We start from the raw sequence: 23,878 nt of genomic DNA on the forward strand, positions 1-23,878 counted from the left end.
TGTTTGAAATACAAATTTGATGTAAAATGTTGACCCTATGCGTTGGATCTAAAGTTTTAAGTGTGCCAGATTTTTTAGCAAAAGTTCACGGATCTATTTATAAAAAAATCAGTTTCAGACAGTAAAAAATATTAGTTTACTTGGGTAAAGATTGCAATAAACTATGTAAACAATTAATGAATTAATTTATGTCAGTATGAATTTTTCTTGGACATGAAATGCTTTCATAACACACTTCACAAATCAAAATAAATTGACTCAACAGAAACGGCTGCTATTGACAGAATGCTGACTTGTTTCGACAATTTAAAGTAGGTGAGTACGCAAACACGCGACAGTTTCGTTTTAGACCGGAGCGAAATTTCGTCTCGTCTAACGCGAGATAACGGAATATCAAAATAACCTGATGACGAGGAAACGGAGGGAGCGACGAGACAGGAAGTCTTGATTTATTGTCGGCTGCAGACTCCGTCCGAATCCATCATAACAACCATCATATGGACTACGAATAAAACCAACACCAATGAATTATGACATTGGAAAACGTAACATACATCATTGCACGACAATTGATGAGGATGAGGTTGGACAAGATGTCGCATCCTACACAAAAAGTGATCTGCCAATTAAGCCGATACGGAGAAATCGGCAGTTGATAAGGAGAAGTCATTAGTGATGAGGTTATCGTTTGGGTGACAGTTGGGAATGTCACATTTCCGAGAAGATTCCAACACTTGAGGTTGATGTTGGATAAAGTTGTGGAAGTGAAAAATATCCCGTCTTGTGTGACGCTAAAAATCCACCATGACAAAGTGAAGTACACCCCGTATGATAGTCGACAAAATGCATAAGTCATATATTCAAGAAAGCGTCATATATTCAGGAAGATAATTGAAACGCGTATCAGTATATTTGTTTTCTTTGGACTAGTAGCGTCAATATAATTTCAAATTAGGAAGGTAAATAGATCAATTTCCACCCAATAATCCTGCAGTATTTATTAAAATGTTTAAAAAATTTCGAGAAATTTAACAGTTGAAATTTCACGCAGAAGGCATAGGATAATACTGGTAGAACAAAGAAAACAACCCCTTCTATCGGGAAAGCTATGACTGACAATAATTCAACCACACCTTGAAAACTTCCAATATAATAATAATCCTTTAGCTTGGAAAAATGTTATTTATATTACTGATCACTCAATCAAGTAGTTCCCTTTTGCAACAATTTTTTAAGTAATGGGTGGTAGTTTATGTTATGGCATGACAATAACGATTGCTGTGGAGACCTATACAACTAAATGTGAATGTTAAGTTAAATATACGAAGTGGTACTTACTGATGGTGAACAGGGCGAAGAAAAGAGTGAGCCAAAAAGCCCGGGCCATCACGGGACTCCTCCGCTTGGTCCGGTCATGCTGCTGCTCCCATGCTACGTCCCTGTGGACAACCATAATTGTTAGGAAACCTCATAAATTGATGGCTAAGTAGCTACGTTCTATTACAAAATGATACTGTAAACTAGAAATGCTGAGAGTATTATCTCGGGAAGTGCAATCCCTTTCGAAAGTCTTTTCATGTAGCGTCAATGAAAATTAAGACTCGAGTTGTCTTATGTGGGAATTCTAAGAAAATGTTTTTAAATTTATGTCTGCATTTCCATCACGATTTGTAAAATGAAAAACGTATATCGATCTGTATGTCGATTGCAGGGTTTTCAAATTAAGCCAGGGTTCCCGTGTGTTCACATGAAGTGATAACAGATTAGAGGTTTATTGCTTCACAAACATTTCCATCGTACTAAGCCACATGGAATACACCCTTTGTATGCAATATAATAGATTTCTGGTGAATCGCACACTTTCTTTCCCTGGCTAAGTTTAAATATCAACCCAACAAATCGTATTTAAATCTTCAAACGTATTCACAAACAAAATGAAATTTCCATAACGCCGAAAACAACAAAACAATAATCAGTGATACAATCAGCGAGCATCCCTTATAGTATAAAATTGTATCCCGCAACAGTTGGCAATGCTTCTCCAGCTGATCAGATACCCATGATTTAGCCGCGCGCGGGAGATGCTATCTGCAGACAGCACAATGGTCGAGTTATAGCCGTCGTTTGCGGTTTTTGCTCGCACCGTCCGCCATTTTCAGAATGTTCGAATCGCGGACCGGTCGTCGTTCGTCACTGTCAAATTGTCGCGGACGCGGTGATTGTCACAATTGTCACACCAGTGTTTACATTGCCACGACGCGTCAAGCGTTCATCAGGTAATTGGAGCGACCTTGCGTTTTACGATTTACGCGGTTTGCTTGAGGTCGTGGTACTATTAACCCCCCCCCGTGTACAGTAGTTGTAAAAGTGAAATGTTTAACGTTCATGTCTAGCTACGTTTAACGTGAAGAGTTAAAGCCACGTTAATAACATTCGACATCAATTTCAAGATATATCACGTTCAATAACAAGATGAAAATTGGTCCAAAATTCTCCACAGACCACAATGCTCCATCTGTGATACGCAAGACATATTGTTCGAAAACGCATAACTCCGAAGGTGACTGCTCCGAAAAAGATTACTCCAAACGTCACTTCTCCTAAAAAGATTACTCCAAAGGTCACTGCTCCGAAATGCATTACTCCGAAAATGTGTTTCGGAGAAGTGTTTTTCGCAGGTATTCCTTTTACAACAATGCATGGGCCGATGAACCCTCATATTTTATCATAGTGTTTGGTCATTGTGTTCGCTTGACAATCAGAATCTAGTGTCAAAATTAAATTTTATACCTTGGCTAAATAAATTGACTATTGATAGTCAATACAAAATACACGAAGTTGTCGTTTTAAATCAGTTTTACTCCACTCTGAAACAGTGTTTACGTATTACGACTGTACTTTATTAAATTCATAACACTCAGTAGAACAGGTGCAAAATTATTCCGGCCAAAATGTGTACAGCACTGTGAATGATATAAAACTAGTTTTCTTCAACTCAAGTAGAAGTCATTTTACACTAAACAATCAAAGTGATTATCACTCGTTCCAAAATTAATTTAAATATCCATTTGTCTTGGATAAAAGATCAAAATGTGCAAACCTACACAAATTATTAAATGAAAAACAATTCGTAATTGACATTCCATAGGAAATATCCTACACGTGGAAATATCTACATAAAGTATTTGAATAGGTTGATAACACAGCCATAACTCGGTCAAATATGCACAATAAGCCCTTTCAATCAATCACAGATAGCGGGAGTGTTATGCCTTCAATGCTTGTGAGAGAAAAAACAAGTTGAATGTGTCGTAGAGCAAATGATCAATATGACACTGATAGCACACAAGGCTTACTCTATGTAATTTGTCTAATGTAGTGCTTAACTGTGTCTCAATCGATTGCAAATTAAAACTTCACTAGATGTGTTGGATTTAATACCACGGATTAAAACTAATTTAAAACCTATTCGATATTACACTCTTGATGTAATTATTTATACGATTTTACGTATGTATTCAATTTTATTGGCTATTAAATTTTCTTATCAATAAGTCGTAAGTTAGATCATGTGCATACATGCTGTAGTGTAAAGGAATTTTTTGTTCATTTTTATTTCGATCAGACAAATGGTTTGTGAAGTACTCATTTACATTAGCACAAGGGAATCTGGTCATGTGGCATGTATAGCTTACGTCCCATAGTGAAAAATATCCAATTGTCAAGCTGTAACTATGTAAAAGGTACATTGAATCAACCAATCGATATCTTCCTTGATTAACACAGAGTAATATTAATTTGTTGATTGTTTACAACCTTATACATCCGAAATATGATTATATTATACTCACATTACCTGCTATAAAATGTAAAATTTTACTATAGGCAAAACATTGACCAGGTATTCTATTATATTGAACACCTAAGTCACTCCTCGAAACTCCCATAAAAGTTCACAAACCCCATGATCCTATTTTAAACACATAAACTATAAAATAAACAAAAATGAAAACACACCTCCCATACATGAACCACTCATGTATTCTGACCCCGAATGTCACCACAAAACCCCCATAACAGTACAAAACCCCCATGTAAATCGTAAATAGCCCCGGCCGTGTTCCCACTATCCCACAGGACTCGCCGTGTCCTGGACCATTGTCCCGTGACAGCTGCCATCAGGGTTTCCAGATTCCAGAAAGGAATTCAATCTCACGCCTGTGGAAGCAGCGTGTCCAAGCGATCGTCGGGTTTTTCTCCTGACAAAAATTCCCGTTCCACTTCGTGATGGGCCGATCGTGATATCAGGATGGAGTTTCAAACCAGATTGTTGGAGTTTGTTGGTCTTTTCGTAATTTCCGTTATAAACGTGCTAATAAACATCGTCCGATTTGCAATAACACATTGACTGACTTAAACATAACTATTTTGTTACCTATGTAGTTTTTATGTTATTTGAGTCTATTCACTACAATGATCCATTATTGAATAACAATTAGTTTTGTGAAAACAAATGACGGCTGTCCAGGTAACTTTCGTGTTTTGGAAATTTTCAACGTGTTATTTTAGTTTTTTTTTGTCCAGAAATTATGTCTCAAAAGATTAGTAGAGAATTTGGGGACACCCTGTATAAATTTCTAACAACGACAGATATTTTTCTAACCTAAGCTATAAGTATCGCACTGACATCACTATGTTGTCATTGAATGTAATGTTAAATAGCTAAATTAACCCAGAAAGGTTTGCATTTAGTTTATACAGACTTGTGCTGTTGTACCTGTATAACTTTCCTTGAAACCATAAAATTATCTGGTTGCACTTTATCACTGTAAAATTTACACTCTTAAGTAATCATCTTCCAACAACATTAATACCTCATATCAACTTACAACTTGCTTAATAAATATGTGCAATTGTTATGTTAAAGTTAATCGTTTAAAGATGTTCTTGAAATCGCAACTTAATCCAAACAACGCACACCACGATTGTGTGGTTTTTGTGATCGATGATTTAAAAATTAATTTAGACCTAGATAACCAAAAACAATCAACGGGTAACGAGTGTTAACTTTGGTCTATACGTCTATCATCACAAGTTCATAAAACTAAACAAGCCCAAAAATTAAACTTCAACATATTTTTCTTGCGGTCGTTTCTCGGTAGCTGTTGCTACATTTCCAGTTATCACTTATCTGTCATCTGTTATCACAATCATGAATGACCAGATGATGTAAAGGTTTCCGGTGACCTTGGGGTCGCCTATGTTGTCCTTGCGGCTCAGCTGATCAAACAGCTGATTTTACATCTTCTCTTTGACTACCGTTGCTAACATGTGATTAACTCCAAACATTCTGACTTTTCAGTTTTCCTTCATCACAAGTGGGGAAATACTTTGTGTATTGTTTAATATTTTTCGTAGGAATATATTTCGCTGTTAAGGAACTGTAAAATACACAGTAAAATAGTTAGTTAACTTCAACGTAACGTTATTATGTGAATTCAGGGGCAAAAAGTTAACTAACGAATGATTAACGTTTGTATAAATGTACGGAGTTACGCTAGTATGGTTTTTGAACTAATTCGACTTCATGAAATAATGAATCTTTTCGGATATTTTTGTTCAATTGTCTAAATAAATATTTACATAATCCACGTGTTAAGTCAATGTTAACAGGTTTAAAGGCACATAGAACGACGATAGACAAATCTATTTGAACAAAATCGTGGTTGCGTTATCGTGTTTTTGTTACCATGATACTAAAAATTAGGGTACGAACGCAGGACGCATTTAAATCCAATAAAGGATGAATCTAGCTTTGTTACTCAGAACGGATTATGGCAATGCCATATGGATTGAACCGACGACACGAGCACTATTTACACTTAGCTTCGTGATGAGTCCAGGGAGCCGAAACCCCACCGGACTGAGGCTGTTCTAGGAGGGCGGGCATTAATTGCGCCAACTAACCTGAATTGCGCCAACTACTCCAGGGAGCCACCCGATACGTTCCGTAAACACCAAGTGGCCCTCTTTTACTGTATAATTGAGTAGGTTAGGTTAGGTTGGGTTTAGCTCAGGGTTAGGTTAGGATGACCCGTAAACAACATTCCTTCTGCCGGCAACTTACCCCTACCTGGCTTGGGCTTGGCGCAACTAAGGCACTCTTTGGCGCAGTCAATGCACGACCTTATAAGACCATGTGAGCCTCTATTTCCACTCAGCTACCCTAATCCAACTTGTTGTCTCACACCTTGAGAATATCCTATAACCTCATACAACGCACCACAATGGACAAGCCGAGGTGGTGCAAACTAGCAAATGTCAGATCGCACATGACTTACAGCGATATAAATTATCGTACCCCGTCCCTTAATGATGCCGCCACGTCTGTGTGTGTAAACGCGTATGTGTGTGAGTGGATGTTCGTATGTGTGCGGCTGGCGCCCGCGACCGGTTTGGGAATGCAGTCTTCATTTCGTTTTCATTTTATTCGTACCGCTTTCGGATGTTTGGCGTTCACATTTGTTAGGGCTTCGCCGCTGGGTGCGAACTCGGCGTTCTTCGCGCTAATTGTTGTTTTTGCGCTTCCCGCACGCGCATGCACCCGCCCGCGCGCCATCGCCGGCGACAAATTGCATTGATTGCTGCAATTAGGGATCACCGCGGTGAAAGTATTAAAGATTCTAAATTCGCAGGTGAACGCGTAAAACCATGTCAACATAAAAATGTGTACAACAACATGTAGATCATGTGGGCTCTTACAAAAAATATGTTATTTATGCTGGGTTAATTATACGTACGATGGATGAAAATTGTATTAGAATTGTATGCTGATGAGTCCTAGCCAATGCAAAATAAATATGGGTAAACACGATAGCTAAAAACGTGTTATCGTGTTCACAATAACTATGGCAATTTGCCAAGTCGTCAATACAATACGAAAAACCACGACCTTCTAAAAGTACTGTAAAATTAATATTTTATTTTTTTACACGTCAATAAAATGTATGGAAATATATAATACAATATCTAGACTAAAGACGTGTTAAATTTTGCCTGTCTATATTTTAGCAATGAGTATTAACATCACGACCCCTATATTATCAGTATTTTAAACTAGAAGAACTTTTGACTGCTGCCATATATTACCATTAGGCCTACATTAATCAATGTAAAGTATATTTTGATGTCATGCCTAAGGGTAGGACATTTTGGGGATTATTTCACAATTTGCTTTCTTCGAGGTCGCAAAATGCATTGAAACAAGAGCAAGGGACATAATTAAAAATCGTGACCTGATTGAGGATAAACTATTCATTAAATTCTAGGTTGCCAATAACGAACAATGAATTAATTTTATTTCAATCCAGCTCTCTATAGCTTCACTAATTACAATAATTAACCGAGCAAGCTTTTAAACCACTTTTACGTGCCTAAATTAAAATGGAGAATCATGAAATGCAAATTTCTTTATCTCAATGTTGCGCGGAAACCCATGAGGACGGGGGATTTAAATATAAATGGCCGCATTTGTTAATTTTTACAATCCATGAATTTTTATGCTCTTCCACAAGGAATATTTTTATCAAAACCTTCAGTATGAGGGGTTTTTTAACAATAAACAATGGCATTTATAGGTGCATAAGTATGCGTGCTTACATTATTGCAAGGAGTCATTGGTAACAAACAATGTTTTTCATACAGTTTGAATAATTAAGTACAATTATTATTATTCAGATTACATAACAGCCCTTATGAGGGAAACCCTTGTGTTTGGAAGACGCTTACCAGATAGCCTACCCCTATTTCTGAAACACAAAATCGTCAATGCAACCATGAAAATGCTTCAAACATTATTTTTCGTGCAATTTGGAAACCGTATTCAAACCATTCCTTTGAACACTTGGGCCGACAGAAAGAATAAAGAAAACAAAACAAGAGAACGGAGATTGATATAAGGGACACGAGAAAACGAGGGGAATTCATCAAAAGCAGGGATAAGGGGGACATTTCCATTGACATTAGCACACAATGTTCCTATTACCATAGAATACAAGGCCCAATCAGCGTTGAGATCTGGGAGTCTGCGCCGCAGCCGTGTGTCTAGAACGAATCGGAGAACACTTTATAGGCCTACTTGATGACGTGTAAAAATATTTAGAAACAAAAAATATTTATTTACCTAAGGTTCTCGTATATTAACTTGTCCTATAGTTACCTGACAAAGCGGGCTTTCTTGCACTATACAGTAGCAAGCAAAGTAGCTGATTCAGTGATTCATGAGTTTACTTACTTTACCGCACTCATTTCACTTTACCGCACGTATTTCACTTTGTCGCACTCAGTTTACTTTCCCGCACTCCCGAGAGAGAAAGAATATAGCGAATAGTTACAAGCTATATTACGTTATAGTGCTCGCCAAGCAATCTAAAGGTCTCCGGTTCGATTTTGAAAAAAGTCAGACACTTTTTGATAAGTTAGTTCGAAACTAGAATGTACTTTCCTTAAACATTGGACTTTCAAATAAATCGAACTGGTTAAAAGACACAGCGTATCTTGTGTAACATAGCTACAAAATGTATCCAACTCTATTCAATACTACAGTAGTTTTAAATACATAATATGCGAATTCCCATTTTAATTAAATTAATAGTTAATTAATTCAATTGAAATTAGACACTGCAAGTAAGTTAGCTTATCCTAAAGTAAAATTTGAAGGTTTGTAAATTTGTTACATTCTCGTTTGCGCTCGATTACGCTAATGTCAACTTAACATTTCTATGTTAAAGTGGATTTGACAGTGTGACTTTTATTCTTCGTTAATCATCCAGGAGGTTAAATTTAACATATAAATAACAAAAATAAATCAAATTATTCTATATAATCTACTAGTTTTCAAGTTACTTAAATAACAGACTTTTAAGGGTAACACTATTACAATATTACGCTGAAGAGAAAAATTATTGTCAACACCCGATCCATGGATTACAAATCTATGAAGTAAATAAATTATCGGTCAATTAAACAGCTGATCTTAGTCAGTAACAAAGCTACACAGAACACCTCACTCCATTCTACACTCCTTCACTCACAGATTAAAATACCCACCTAGGTATCGTCCCCATCTCAATTATTGATAATACGTTGTTAATTTAAATTAATTCGTTCTAAAAATAAATACTGTAATATTTTTACAAGCAAAAAAAGTAATGGCTGACAGATAGCTAATATTTGAGATGTGATTCATCATGGATAAAACAAGGATTAGTCATATTCGCGCCTTCAGATCATCAACGCAATCTGATCACTGTCACTCAATTGCCTAACTCTTCAACACATGGTTATTTCAGGGGCTCCCTGCAACCACAAGTCCACAGTCTATTATTTTATTAATTTACGAGAGTACAGTTTTTTGGAATTATTTAGCTCTAAAAGATGAAAATAATATTGCCACAGTAACGCTTGAGAAAGTTTTAATGTTTTTTTTTAGACCCAGGGGACCAGAAAACCCTATGAGCTTATAACCTAGGTAACATTAATAATTTTAACTGGTTTAAGGATTCGTTTCTAATATTAGCGAATTTCCCTATAGGGAAGTAGCTATTACCGTAGGTCTCATGGTAAGACCTAAGCCCGGGACCGATTTACTTTTTCATTTTGATGTCCCCAGAGGCCAAAAACACCATTCGTTCAAATTTTTATATATCTATATATAGATATATATATATATATGTGTGTGTGTGTGTCCATCCGCACGATAACTTGAGTAATTTTTGTCCGATTTTGATAAAATTTGGTTTGAAGGTGTAAGGCGGGATAAACTTGAATGAGTTCGCGAACCAGCATGATCGGACTATGGCAACGGGGGTTTATGGGGGGTTTTATGGGGTAAAAATAGGGTTTTCCCATTTTTGCCCCTAAAAACACGAAATTTTACAATTTCTTTTTAAACCATTTTGTAGAGCTTAAAAAAACAAATAATTTATTATATTGAAGCGTTATTATGCGCCTAATTGTTACGGAGAAAATTCAAAAAAATTGTAATTTTAAAATTCCCATGTTATTTTAATGGAGAATAAGTCGACTGTTGCAGTTTGCTTGTTTATGAACATATTTTGATCGATTTTGGAAAATACTTTTATTTCTTACTAAACTATTATCATTTTATAAAAAAATCTTTTTTACCCTCCCTGTTGCAGCAAACCTAAGGTACTTGTTAAACTAATTCTATTTAAATAGGAAATAAATGTGCTATTTTTATGGAGGCATTTTAGTGTAAATCCAATCAGGTCAATGGAAATTCGCTTAGTCTGCAGGTTTGCTGCGGCGGGGGTATTTTTTCAACTACGTTAATCTTTTAAAACACATCATAACTCTTAACATGGGGATGGGATGACAAGTTCTATCAATAGCCTAAGATTATTCATAAGTGATGATTATTATTATTCATGTTTGCAATGCTCTTACTTCTGTTTTTGTTCAATTTACCGATGGGTCTACGTAAGCGCTACAAAAAAAGTAAGCGGTTTGATTCCTTGGCAGCCTGAAGGAAGGAGAAGGAGATTCGACCAGCTGTAGCGCTGTAGCGACGACCTTGACACTCAAGCAGGGCTGCCAATTACGCGCGCTGTAACCCGTAATTTCCCACAACTACTGCAATTGAACCGAGATTTCCCCACTCGAGTATCCACGGCACGCGGAAGAGAAATTCCACTCAACATTACACAGCGGTCGTGGTTGATAGTTGACTTTGTTGAATCTAGAAAACCAACTAAAATATCTGTACGACCTAGGATCTACCCAAATATTCGTTATTTATTAGTAAATAAACAAGATTTTTCATGGTTTTGGTCAGTACAAAGGACCGAAACTGTCACACACAACTTTAAAGTATAATAATTAATCTGGCTTAAGTGTTAAGAGTGTTTAATCTTTATGAAATTTTATAGGACTTTTCAGTCAACACCCACAACAGCGCAGTTTTGGATAAAGTGACAGTCCTTCGGTAAACCCAGTTACCTGGCAGCATGAGCGATGCGATCACCGTGGGTCAGTACTGACCCACCCGCAGCGAACGTGTTAAGCTCAAGGTCTATTAAGGCAATTTGTGGGCGTAATTTGTAATCTTTGTAAAGTGATTAAACATTTTAAACATCAACACCTACAATTGCGCAGATTTGGACGAAGCGCTCGTCCTTCGGCAACCCCAGCAGCCGCAAGGTCTATCAATTTCGGAGTCCGAAGCCAATTTGTAGGCGCAGCCTCTCCACAATAACTATGCATGAGCAGCGTGGGCCGAGGCGAGGCTTTTTGATTTGTGGGGCTACAAAAACTGGCTTGGCCGCGCCGTGCCCCCGGCCACACGGCTTATCTACAAGATCATCTCAACATCCAACCTTTGGATCCAACCACTGAGGAAAGGTGTGCCACGGAGAAGAAGAAAACATCCTATATCACCCTGAAATACAGAAAGCTGCCTTTGATCCTTTGTCTTCAAATGGATCTTACTTCACAAACTTCAGTATATTAAAGAACTAGCATCGCATGCCTTGATCAAGTATTTTGAAGTAGGCCTAGCTAAAGTCAAATTGTCGATGAAGATAGTAGAACGAAAGACTATTGCACGTAACTAATTTTCAATCTTCCCATTTTTTTCAAGTAGAAGTTCGTACTTCAAAAATGTTAGGCAATAAGCTTTGATCAAATAGGCTTTTGAAATCACGTCCAAATTTAAGAGGGTTGAAAGAAAGCGTATTCCTTCGTCGTGATGTTCCAGTCCAGTGCGCTGAAGCCCTGGAGTGAGGATGTTTTAGGACTTTGTCCTCTTCAGCCATATTGTCCTCATTACTTGTAATTTGTATGATATACACGTTAAAAACCAATGTAATGTGATTGAACCGATATAGATGATTTTCAACACCTGATCTGACACAGAAAAGCTAACCTAAATTGATTTTAAATAGTCATTACATACAAAAACTCTTGCCATTATCAATTAGCACCTTTGCCATGCTAACGACCTAAATTCCTTTCCGTGCATAAGCAAAATCCATCAAGACTCATGGACATTCTCAGCAGAACCACTGAAAACTATCCATTTCTTTTGATGAACTTGCTAAAGAAGAAGCAAAACTTGTAAACAGTGCTTGTCAACTCCAGACTGACGGGGGTGTAGATATAGACGGAGATAGCTACGACAAAGGTGGAGCGAAGCGAGTCAGTCGGTTATTTCGGGCCGTCAATGACATTTGGTGCAGAAGTCTTCAGACAATCTGGCGCGTTGAACGTCTGAGTACTATTCCGTCTCGAATCGGTGGGACAAATTCGGTATCCTCGGCCAACTTTTGTCTATCCTAGGCCCTTGCTTATCTTAAAACTGGATATTTAAAATTATATTAGGGTACATCAAAAGCTGGATAAAGAGCTGAGCACGTTCCTTTCAACTCCCTTGAAAACTTCAGTGTCTATTGGAGTTTGTAGGCCAACAGGATTAATTATCATCACCGTCTAACATTTTAATACTTCACGCATAGCACCCTCTAACTAGCTGAAAATGTGAGGGATTAGTATACCCCTTCCCCGCTTCCCCCCCTTCCAAAAATTTGGAATTGTGTCCCAGCCTTTTTTAACTGTTATCACAAAAATTGTAATATTACCAATATGGGACGCAACTGAGCTTTTTGAGCCCCAATGAATTAAGCATGTTCGTAAAATGTTGTGTAGCTTTGTTCCTGACTAGACCAGATGTTGCTTTAACCTTCAACCAGGACCATTTACAGCCTACAGTAATAATCAAGGACACTTGGCCCAGTTAAAATCCATCTGAAGCATTGTCTTTGTCAGTATCTAACCAGTACTGACAATTCACCAAATCATAACGGAATCCTCAGGAACGGGTGAATTCATAAACTTGCCAAACAAAATCCTGGTGGAAGTAGATTGCGCATGCGCGTGTGGTCGCGTAAAACAGGCAGCCAACAGGTTCTCATTCATATCAGGTTAATTGCCGAAGGTCGGTTGTATAGCTTGCAGCGATCGGGTCATCGGGTAGACGGCGCCATGCTAACCTGGTTCTGGTTGCTAGCGATCAAAACACTACAGTGTCCAGTGTACGAAACTCCGTATTCTCTAACTGGGAAGAAAAGAAAGTTTTAAGCTATTTTATATTTTTATTTAATTTGATCGACGTCGATACAACAGCAGTATTTTGAGGCGGAGGTTAGGATTGCATGGTTGGTATCCTTGATCTTTGTGCTTTTAATTATACTGGCTAAACAGATTGTCTTAGTAACAAATCTACTGCATGCATCTCACTTCTTTCTACACTCATCCTTCACAACACACACCTAGGTGGCGTGCCCATCCAAAGCCAATTTGTTTACTATGGAAGCAATTATTACAGTAAATACTATTGGAAAGCCTTAGTGGTTTTTGGTACTATTATAGCAACATTATATAGTTAATGATTAATGTTCACACAGTGTTATGAAGTAAATCTGCATTGTAGAAATGAATGTACACAATCTATACTTAAACAACTTACGGAGTTCAATTTCCCTTTCATCAAGAAATGCGTACTGGAACTTACCTGTAAGAAAAACAAAGCGTTAGTACATGTGTAAATACATCACAAAGAATATGGTAACTCACATATAAATAAAGTCTTGTATTCATGTAAAGTAGTTTGTAATCTATAAGTATACAAAGTTTGATAACACAAATAATTAAAATAATAATTAGACTCCTATTATTATCCTGCGTATGTGTTAAAAGCTGCGCAAAACACGTCATTGGATGTATTTCTATGTCACTAAATCAGAGAAAACCCGAGAATAAAAAATCCCCTATAAAAAATCCGGAACAACAAATATAGTACACAACGGGAAGCACAACAGTAGACGTGGCAACGTCGCAGGTGGGAGAAGATGCACGATCTGGCAACGCCGCACTCCGCGCGGTCCAGGTCCAGGTAGTGACAATGGCGCTCCACAGCTTCTAAACGGCGATCAGCCACCCCCTCATCTGATACTTAAACTCAATACCCTACAATTTACAGGCTCCTCCCAAAACTGTGACAATTCCAAGACCCTAACCTCTATAACAACTCTTTTTGGAACACGAAAATTGAATGGTCTTCTCACGTGGTGAACTCTGTTGTCAGTAAAGTAAACTGAGAGAGGCTGGTTTGGTAAGTAGAGGATGAACCACCAAAGGAGTATGGAATCAGATTTCCTAACCTGAAAGGCCTATAACCTAACCTAACATATCTAACCTAGAATCTCGTTCGAAATAAAAGCAGTAAGCCAAACAGATACACCTGACTCCTTCTACAATTATTAAGTACACAAAGAAGCTCAATCAATCTCCTTATCTGAAAAAAAAACGATGCGTACTGGCTTGCTTCTTCTCTTGCCTCTTATACCACTCTAAAAATTCCACGATTATTAAGAGGAAAAGTCTGTCCATGAAAATATTATGCTTGTAGTCCCTCTTCTTCAACTTGCCACTACAATAAAGCTGGCTTAGCACGCTGTACACAAACACCTTGATAAGACACGAGAGCTGTTATCTTTACTACATAATTGCAGGTTATGTAACGTCTCCCGCCTGGTGCCTGCCATCGTCGGCAAACGGAGTGAAGCCTGCCTAAATGCATTGGTTTTACCGAACTGCGATCTTAAAAAATAGCTTGTATCAGATGATGAATAATAGTAAGCTCGTGGGTGTGTTGTACAACGTTAGTGGGAAGATTAAGAACTACAACGAAACAGAAAAGAAGGGATGTGTGAAAGAAGGGAGACGAACCAGCTGTTGTAAACACCCATCATGTGCCCGGAAGTATCAGTTCCGACGCCCCAGACGTACATTCAACTCGGCTGTTTCCGTCACCTTACACAGAGTAGTCTAATCAGTGGTTATTTCAGTGTAGAACTGTGTATTACTCTATGCATCTTGGCATAATTGTATGAGGACCTTCACTGGTTAATTTGCAAATAGATCACAACAATTAAAAGCTTATTCGATGTAATCTCTTATGCACTGTAGGGAATGTATATGCATACACCATAATGTACAGATATGTTTGATATGCACGCTACAGTACGCTGTTTACTCTATGCCACGGACACACATAGCCTACTCTATGTGTTGTGTGCAGTATCACAGAAAACGTACTACATAGTAGTACGTTTTCTGTGGCAGTATACGGAGGGCCTCCGACAACAAGATACGCAGATCTTTGATATACATTTACTACAGTACGCTGTATAACTCTATGCCCCAGCCACTTACGCTATGTGTTGTGTGCGGTATACGGAGGGTGTCCGACTACAAGATGCCCAGATATGATCCTCTCGCCGCCAAACCGGTTCCCAAGATTTACGCCTCGCAGCCAACAGCTAACGCATCCGACACCAGACTCGACCTTTTTGTTCCACCCAACTAGAATTTCATTAATTTTATGCCCTCCGACGCGGCGACGCTTGTGGACTTTAATTGTCATCCTCCTCGTTAACATATCTGAATCCGAATGCCGAAATCCCAACGTACCCCATAAATATCGGCTGCCTTTACTTTTCGTCTTAAGCGTCGTCAGTTTTTTCGAGACTTTTTTTCTTAATTAGAATATATTTGAGAATTGTGTAGAAATTCTTGAATAGACTCAACTTACTGCTTCCAGTAACTAAATATTTTGGTCAACTACAGTCAAAACTGAACCATGTGGAAAAATTTGCAAATCCCCTTGAAGAAATTGCAAAAACTTACATAAACACTTTTAATAAATTGATTAATCGGATGACGCCTTGCTAATCTTATCAATCAGTGGCGTCTATTTATGGCAAGGTAATGCCAAACGAATAGTGTTTTGATACCAGTAAGTGCTTTGTTGACATCATAAGTAAAGCTGAAACCTTCAAAGTTGTCGGCTTTTAACAACACTTCCAGTGCTGAGGTTAATAGACATTATAATAAGTCCGGAATAGGGAGAAAGTCATCCACACAAACTTAAATAAATTTCAGGATACTAAACAATATTTCAAACATATTAAGTTTGCATCACCATTCTTCCTTGACTTTACAAAAAATTTCAACGAAGAGGAATAGACCGATCAGTCTAGACTGCATGGCGGTTAATCCCCCAACACCCAGAGGGTAATTGAGTCGTTGATTATTATTACTGTACACCGACTACACTAATGTGATTAATTAGTGTAGTAGCTCAATTAACTAATTAATCTTATTACAGACTTTGCCGGATATTATCCATTTATCCCCACTGAGACGAATTGGTGCAAGAGGTGATTGAGCCTGAAAGTTCTAGAGTAGCTTTGGAGAAAAATAACATCATTATAAACGACAATTCAGTGATGAGTGGGTTCCAAATTAGGAACACTGAACAAATACACTATGTTTCCTCGCACTTGCATTCATTTGTATTTCTGTATTCCAGTGATGAAACACCGCTATCTCATTTCCACAAAACCTTAAATTCTCAACAGGAGAATCATTGTTATTAAACAATTAAGCTACTGGTCGTATTTTCATCCAAATTTGACCGAAGTATGAGTGCAGAATGGCACGAGAAGATATGAACGACTTGAATATGTATACTTCTGGCTAGTCTTACCAGATAGAAAGGTTTTATTGCTCTAGCAGCAATTGCGTGAAAGTCTTGAGACACAACCGAAGTAAATTGAACATTACCAACGAGACTTGTAAACCTTTCACCACCAATCTACCTTTCAGTTACAGTACTCAATAATGAACATGATGTACATTTCTGATTTCTTAACACATTGCTGTCGCTCTAAACTCAGATATCAGAAATACTTTCGCGCCGTCCGACTCTCAGGCTGGCAAGTTTCTTCTGCGCTCTCTGAAGAAGGACAATCGTGAGGACCGGTCTGATAAGTTGATGATCTACGGGTCTGACAGTGTTAGTATGCCGGACTGACGGAGTGTGCGCGGAATACCTAAGTGCCTTGTCTCTAACTAGCCTTCCTTGGAAATCCTAACATCCTCTGAGCAACTGTTGATTCTTCGGGTCAGTAACGGGGACAGTTTGATTTCACATCGATGGTTTGTCGAAGATTTGTAAAGCTCGGTTGCCAATGTCTACCTAAAGTGGGCAACTCTTTGACAGTATGAAACTCAGCTGTCCTTGATCATTGTGCTTTTGGCTGAAGAACCAGCTGATCTTTGTCGACAAAGTTTTATCCACTCTTTTGAATAAAAGATGAATATCTTGCATTAAAATCGTACCCTGGTTTTTCGGCGTCTAACATTCAAATATCTTCTAGCACTTCAAGTCAGATTTGATAGCATCAAGTGATTTCCACACGAACCTTCTGTACATTATTGTCCATTTAATATACTAGTTCCACAGGAGTTGTCCAAGAGATAATTTAAGATCAACATACTATATTCATCAAAGTCAGATATGACAGTCTTTGAATTATTTCTGCCTCTACCATTCTAGAATTATTCATTCAAAAGACAAGTTAACAGAAATTGTCTAATATATTTCACGATCAAGACGAAGTCTTCTATCATTGTTTTCTTTGAGGTCGATGGACCAATGCAATCCAACCTTCAACCTCTCTTCAAACAGATCCAGGCGGATCCACATATCAGCAGCAATCACAGTCGACGATTACAGAAACGACGGCTTATCCAAACCTCAGTAATTGTGAGGCTGACACCCGACTGGGGGAGAAGAAGAGAAAGGTCTATTGTGGTGGATGACTATGCAGGCGCCGCGCTGCTACGGACCATTTGTTGCTCTGTTCTGTAGTCTGCTCCGCCAGGTACTGGGAGGTGATCCTGGACAGGCTAATTGCCGGATCATACATCATCTGGTGGAAGCGTTAGCCCCTGGCTACTGGGAGCTTGCACGGATACTGGAGCTGGAACTTGGAGGAAATACAATGCATGTACTACGTATCGTTCAAGATTCCCAGGATTCGCTATAAATCGACGCATTGATGACTTTCTTGTCTCAACTACAAAATTAGAACAGGAAAATACCAAAAGGATTCGCGTGTTCGGTAATTTTTAGACTCCACCTATGTATTTGCAGAATATGAATGACTTATGAGTGAAGAATTGTGTGAGACGATCTGAGTAGCTTTGCTATTGACATAGGGGGTTTTAACATTAACCATGCCCATTTAATAAAAGCCTAATGATCAAGAGCAACTGGGCTCAGTTTGGAACTTTAAAACTACTTACGTCTCTCATGATGTAGCCGACAACTTATTGAATACCAGGCAAGCACTGTAATCATTAAATGTAATGTTTTCTTGTCTAGCCTACTCAGAACTATGGGTGATACATTTGCTGTGTGAGCAAATGAAAAAGAGCCAAGTGTAAGGTATTGACTTTCATAAGTACACAACATAGACTACTGTGGATGAGTTATCAACCGAAGTCACTAGTCAAACTTGGAACGTACAGCAGCGTGATTGGCAGACAGTACAGGGTGTTCCACAAATAGAGTCACACTCCCAGACTGCGGGTCTCACATTCCGTCTGCCTCTGTCTTCTTGACTGTCTTCCATCTCGTTCTACCGTTATCGAAACAGCAACAGGTGCACTTAAAAATGGGGTAGTTTTGAAAAAAGAAAAAAAATAGTGGTTTTTAAATTGGCTTATTTATTTTTGTGGTTAGCTGAGTGGTTAAGTTCTCGCCTAAAAAGCAATTGGATACTGGTTCGATCCTCAGTAAAGTTGAAACTTTATTGGTTCGAAACTGAACCCAAAAGTACTCAACATTTTAAATGATTCTGCATAAGGAAATAGTTTTTCAAGGCTGTTCAAGGTATCTCAGCTCATTCTACACTCATCCTTCGATGTGTTAAAAATATGCCCATTTGCAATTTTTATTACAATAGCATAGCGGTACTACACTAAATGTGCAAAATCACATTATTTTGTCTTAGACTTTACTTTACAATCTTTTGTAAACCCCCAATAACCTCCCGAAAGGCAAAAACACAGATTTTCACATTGCAAACTGCACTCCAACAAGCTAAATCTAACAAGGTTATCTACAAGGTAGCAACTCCAAATCACAGACACGACCCAACAAAACCCCTCTGTCTTTCACGCATAATGAACACTGGAACTAACGAGGCCCAAGGCAGATAAGGTCCTGGACAGTCACGACCAAGACCAAGACCGAAGTCTAGATAGGAAGGCGGAGGCGGGTGTTGCAAGAACAGCTGTTGCAGAGACTGGACATAATGTCACAAGCTCCTCCACGCCCTCGCACTTTCCCCGGGAGATCATACGATAACGGCGCGAAAATAGAGCAGATAATCTGGAGGGAAAGCGCGATGGAGCGAATTGTGGAGAAAGATTCGTAGTTGTTGTGATTGTGGCTCAAGAAAGTATAAGTGGCTTGAAACACGGCGTAGTGTGTTTGGCAAAGATTGGAGAGCTTTGGAGGATTAAAATGTTTGCCTGCAGTCTTTTTACGTTTAGAATCTGAATATTGGATTCATACGACACCAGGGCATACAGTATTTGAATACGAGAGAATCAATTGTAGAATTGATGAAATGATAGCTTTGTGGCTGACCACGAGGTGCTTCTTATTCATTAAAGCCCAATAATTCATAGGCATTTGAGATTTGAGTCAACTTCAAATTAGACACAGTTTCTGATTTCAGAATTGTTCCAAGACATTTTAAGATACTTCAAAGAACTTTCTCTAGTTCATAACAGCCTTGCATCTCTATAAACGTTCCGATGAAACAACAATGTCCTTGGGGGTGATCAATAACACACTATCACACTAGAATCTGCGAGCGAGTGACACTACAAGATAAATTAAAAACTAAAAAGTCACGTGATACAACTTTTCATGTTTATAAACGGATTTAATTAGCATTTTCAAAACACACGCCTTGTTCAGACCTAATTATTCCCATTAGCCAGTCTAGACTGGGCACCTACAGGCGACTGCTATGTTATGCACGCGTACCTTGACATTTGCCTCTAGAATGTGCCTGGCCTAGCCTCTATATATACCGCGCAGGTGTCTTCCCATGGAAACCATCCAAACCCTTCACCTTGCCAGATAAATTGTAATGGGTGTGTTTAGAATTATGTTCATCAGAAAAATCTTTGAAAAGGGATGCCAAGAGGATGGTTTAAGACTGCAGATATTACTCAAATACACCTTCAAGTCCTTCTCCAAGCAGAAAAAGGAGACACATGGCCAAATGGAAAGGAAAAGGCAAATTCCTTGTCTAAATAATGTAACCAGGTGTGTTTAGAATGTGCATGTTCATGTGAATCATTTTCGGAAAAGTGATGCCAAAGGGCTCGCTATTACGTATTTTTCTTCAAGACTTCCCCCTTACGTGTCATTGGATTCAGTCCAGCATACAAACTCAAACAAAGCAGACCAAAAGAAAAATTAATGGAAATTTCAAAGTCTCTATCTTGGTCTGAAAAGTTCAACTAGGTGTGATTAGAATTTGCACGGAGTTCATCCATCAATTGTTTCAGGAAAAGGGATGGCAAAGAGAAAGTTCAAGATTGTGTTGCGTCAAGGTTCATTGTTTTTATTCAGCATACAAACTTAAACGAATCAGAGATCAAGGATCTGGTTATGGGAAGCCCAAATCTAAGAATTTAGGCATACAGAGATGACTAACGAATACAATAAGAATCCACTTTGAAAAGAAAGGTAGCCTAATCGGTTTTACTCGGTGAAGAAAGGGCACTGACAATTCAACACAGCCAATACTCTGGAAATCCCCGTAATCGCACGAAATCACCACTCGTCAGGTTAGCTTATTCCGCGAATCAGCCAATAATTAGTTGCATAGCGGAAAATGTAGGTGGAAGAACCCAGCGGAAATCTTACACACTCGGTTACGCTGCGACTCGCAGAACTAATTAATCGTACAACAAAATTAGCTTGCAGATCTTGGCTTGATTTCAGCAAATTATTTTAATCCAGAGTACTTTAATATACAGTAATACTTTGAGAACAGCATCTTACTTAAAATGTTCTACAGAGATTATAGCTCAAAGAATAATCTCTTTTACCGTCTGATTTCTTTCTTTCAATCTTCAAAATGAGGGCCACCACTCTTTAGTGCGCTGCGGATGTTCGGTTTCGTGATAATGACTAGTATTTTCAATGTGTACTGCCTAGGGCTTTCACAATACATTCAAACGTGTTTTCAAACAAAATCAATCAACAAATTCAAATCCGATTGCGCAATTGCAAAAGCACACTTCGTGCAACACGTGCACATAGAAAATCTGAGAACATAATGAGGTCAACAAGAAACCCCAGCTAGGCACGTAATACTACTGTTCAAGACTTGAGAAACCCGACACTGGCAACACGTGTGCACTACAATGCCTCAGGCTCAGAGCTGTAGAACCCACAGCCTACAGGTGTCCTGCACAGTCTGGCAACCCTGCTGTCAATCTGACGAGGGTTCTTTTTGGAGCTCAAAAGCATCCCTCGCCGCCCAACCCTCACTCTCACTCGATCACACACGCACACACACTCGCCAACATATGTGCCCAACACCTCTCCCGCCCTCATCTCCAATTACCCAGTTTGTCCCTCTAACAGGCTAGTTAGTTGGAAGGGTCCCGTAGGGGGTTTAAGTAGCTGAAATGAAATGGCTCGATGGGAAAATTGTGTGTTGGAATATTGTTGCTTATCTCTTTTGCACCGAATGAGAGTATTGAAGTTTGAAAATTTGTTGCAGCTTTCTTTTGCAATTATTGTGAAAGGAGGATAGAAAGAGTGGATGAAGAGAGTGAACTTGTTTAGGAAAACGTGTAGTTTAGATTGGATATCGAAGATGGTTGATACTTTTGGAAATGTTTCTGCACCTTTTTAATAACGAGAAGAGGATCGAGTGAGAGAGTTACGGAAAAGGAATTTCATTTGGAAATGTTTATACGCTCGATGGGTTATTAATGATTGTTAATTTGGGATCAACTTGCACAGCTATAGTGAAAACGAGGAGAGGACCAAAAGAGTGAAGTGGGGTAGAGACCTTCAATGTATATAGAAAAACGTTTAAATGATCGATGGGATATACTGTTACTACATTCGAACACTTTTGCATCTCTCGGTGGTGAAAACAGTATCAAACAAAGATCGGAGGCAGAGATGGATTTAATATTTATCTATCTGAAAACATCTATCCTACGACTATTTTGGAAAATTTGCCTAGTCCCTCAAATACAGCATTTCAATACACCAGCTTTTTTGTGCGTGTAAAGTATAGTTTCACTTATAGACAAAACTACAATCATCCAATACCAATGGACAGTTTGCATAGCAGAATTTCATCCACAGGGTGTCCAAAAACGAGCACAACTGGCTTCTTGTTTTGCCCACTAACTGCTGGGATCTCACACGGGTAATCTCGACTTCCGCGCCGACAAAGATGGAATGCGATTTCCGGTGTCACACATGTGTTGATGAAGTGTCAAATGAGACTAGGAAAACTCTTGAGCTGGACTGTCCAGACAGATTTCTGATTAAAACCATCTTTAAATTGTATGCTGAACCTAACGTTCATCGTGGAGTCTTGCATAGATCTAAAGAACTTCTATGTTCTTTTTGGAGAATCTAATAAGTTTTACGTTTTTATAAATTATATTTGTCACTAACATGGTTCCTAAAAATCACACATACAAAAACGCTAAGAAGGATAACAGAATTAATTTCTTTTTGCATCGTTTTACTTTATTTTTGTATTATTTGTCAATAACCCTAAACTAAGAATTTTATCACAATCCACAATCTACACCGTTCACAAAAACAAAACGATGCAAATAACATCAATTAACATCGGCGATAAGCAATCTACAGCATAACACGCGGTAGTGAAAGGAAAATCACAGTAATTTAGAAAATTACAAGAAACATTACAAAACATGTAAGTGCCGATACAGTGTTGAAAACCTTGAATGTCAATCAGGAAAATAACTAATAAAAACGTACAAGCGCTTAGGGCGAGTTAAATCAATATGAGAGAGATAAAGGTAATGGCTACTTATGGTATCGGAGAATATGTCAAGGCGGGTTAGGCCTTAGGTGGTTTAAGATAATCATCTTGATAGGACTGTTTAGAAGTGAGTGTTCTACCATCTTTATAAATTTTATCTTCGGCTTTGAAAAAACTGTTTGTTGTTTTTTTTTTAAATAACATTTTAAAGGTAAATCCTTATCCTTATAGGCTATCTTAACTACGATAGTGTATTTCATACAATGGAATTTAGTTAGCCCTCACCTTAATCACCTTAAAAGGCCCCGGCCACACGAGGCGAATTTAAGCCGCGCGGCTTATCTTCGCGCGAAGTTAAGCCGCGCTAGGGGTTCGACAACACATTGAATCAAATGAGAGTGGCCACACGAGGCGAAGTTTAGCCGCATGTGCGGTTGAGCCGCAACATGTCGTCCCCCGACCGCGCGAAGTTAAGCCGCGTTGGAGGGGATGACACACGTAGTCTTATGAGAGTGGCCACACGATACGGTTCGACCGCGCGGCAGCCGCGCTTATTGGAGATATTCTCCGGACATTTCCAGTGGTTTTTGAGTTTGTTTTGTGTATTTTTTACCGGTTGTGTGGTGTTCAAACAATGTTTGATACATATGAACTCCGAACTATGGTTTCGAATGTGCTCGTAAAAGGTTTGGAACACAAAAATTTGTTTTTCCGTTATGAAGGGATGGACCCAATGATTTATGTTAACGTTCCAGATCACCACACGCTTTTAATGCACAAACTAACATAAGTGTTTTGCCGTTGACTAAAAAGAGTGAACTGAACTATGTTTTAATAGAGTACTGATACTGGGAAAACCAAACAGGAAGCGGTTCATCCGC

The 23,878-nt window shown here is 38.5% G+C and overlaps 1 protein-coding gene across 1 annotated transcript in view; it reads right to left on the bottom strand.

Moving 5' to 3' along the window:
• Nucleotides 1–23,878, bottom strand: part of LOC128996716 (repulsive guidance molecule A-like) — a 40,227-nt gene that overhangs the window by 10,999 nt on the left and 5,350 nt on the right. The window contains exon 2 of the mRNA XM_054422161.1: nt 1,339–1,439. Within this exon, the coding sequence (XP_054278136.1) occupies nt 1,339–1,387 (49 nt within the window). The 5' untranslated portion in view covers nt 1,388–1,439. The remainder of the gene's footprint in view (nt 1–1,338; nt 1,440–23,878) is intronic.

The sequence above is a fragment of the Macrosteles quadrilineatus genome, unplaced genomic scaffold (genome assembly GCF_028750875.1).
Source record: "Macrosteles quadrilineatus isolate MER2022 unplaced genomic scaffold, UCM_ALF_1.0 Scaffold_6__1_contigs__length_79288215, whole genome shotgun sequence".
In the NCBI taxonomy this organism is placed as follows: domain Eukaryota; kingdom Metazoa; phylum Arthropoda; class Insecta; order Hemiptera; family Cicadellidae; genus Macrosteles; species Macrosteles quadrilineatus.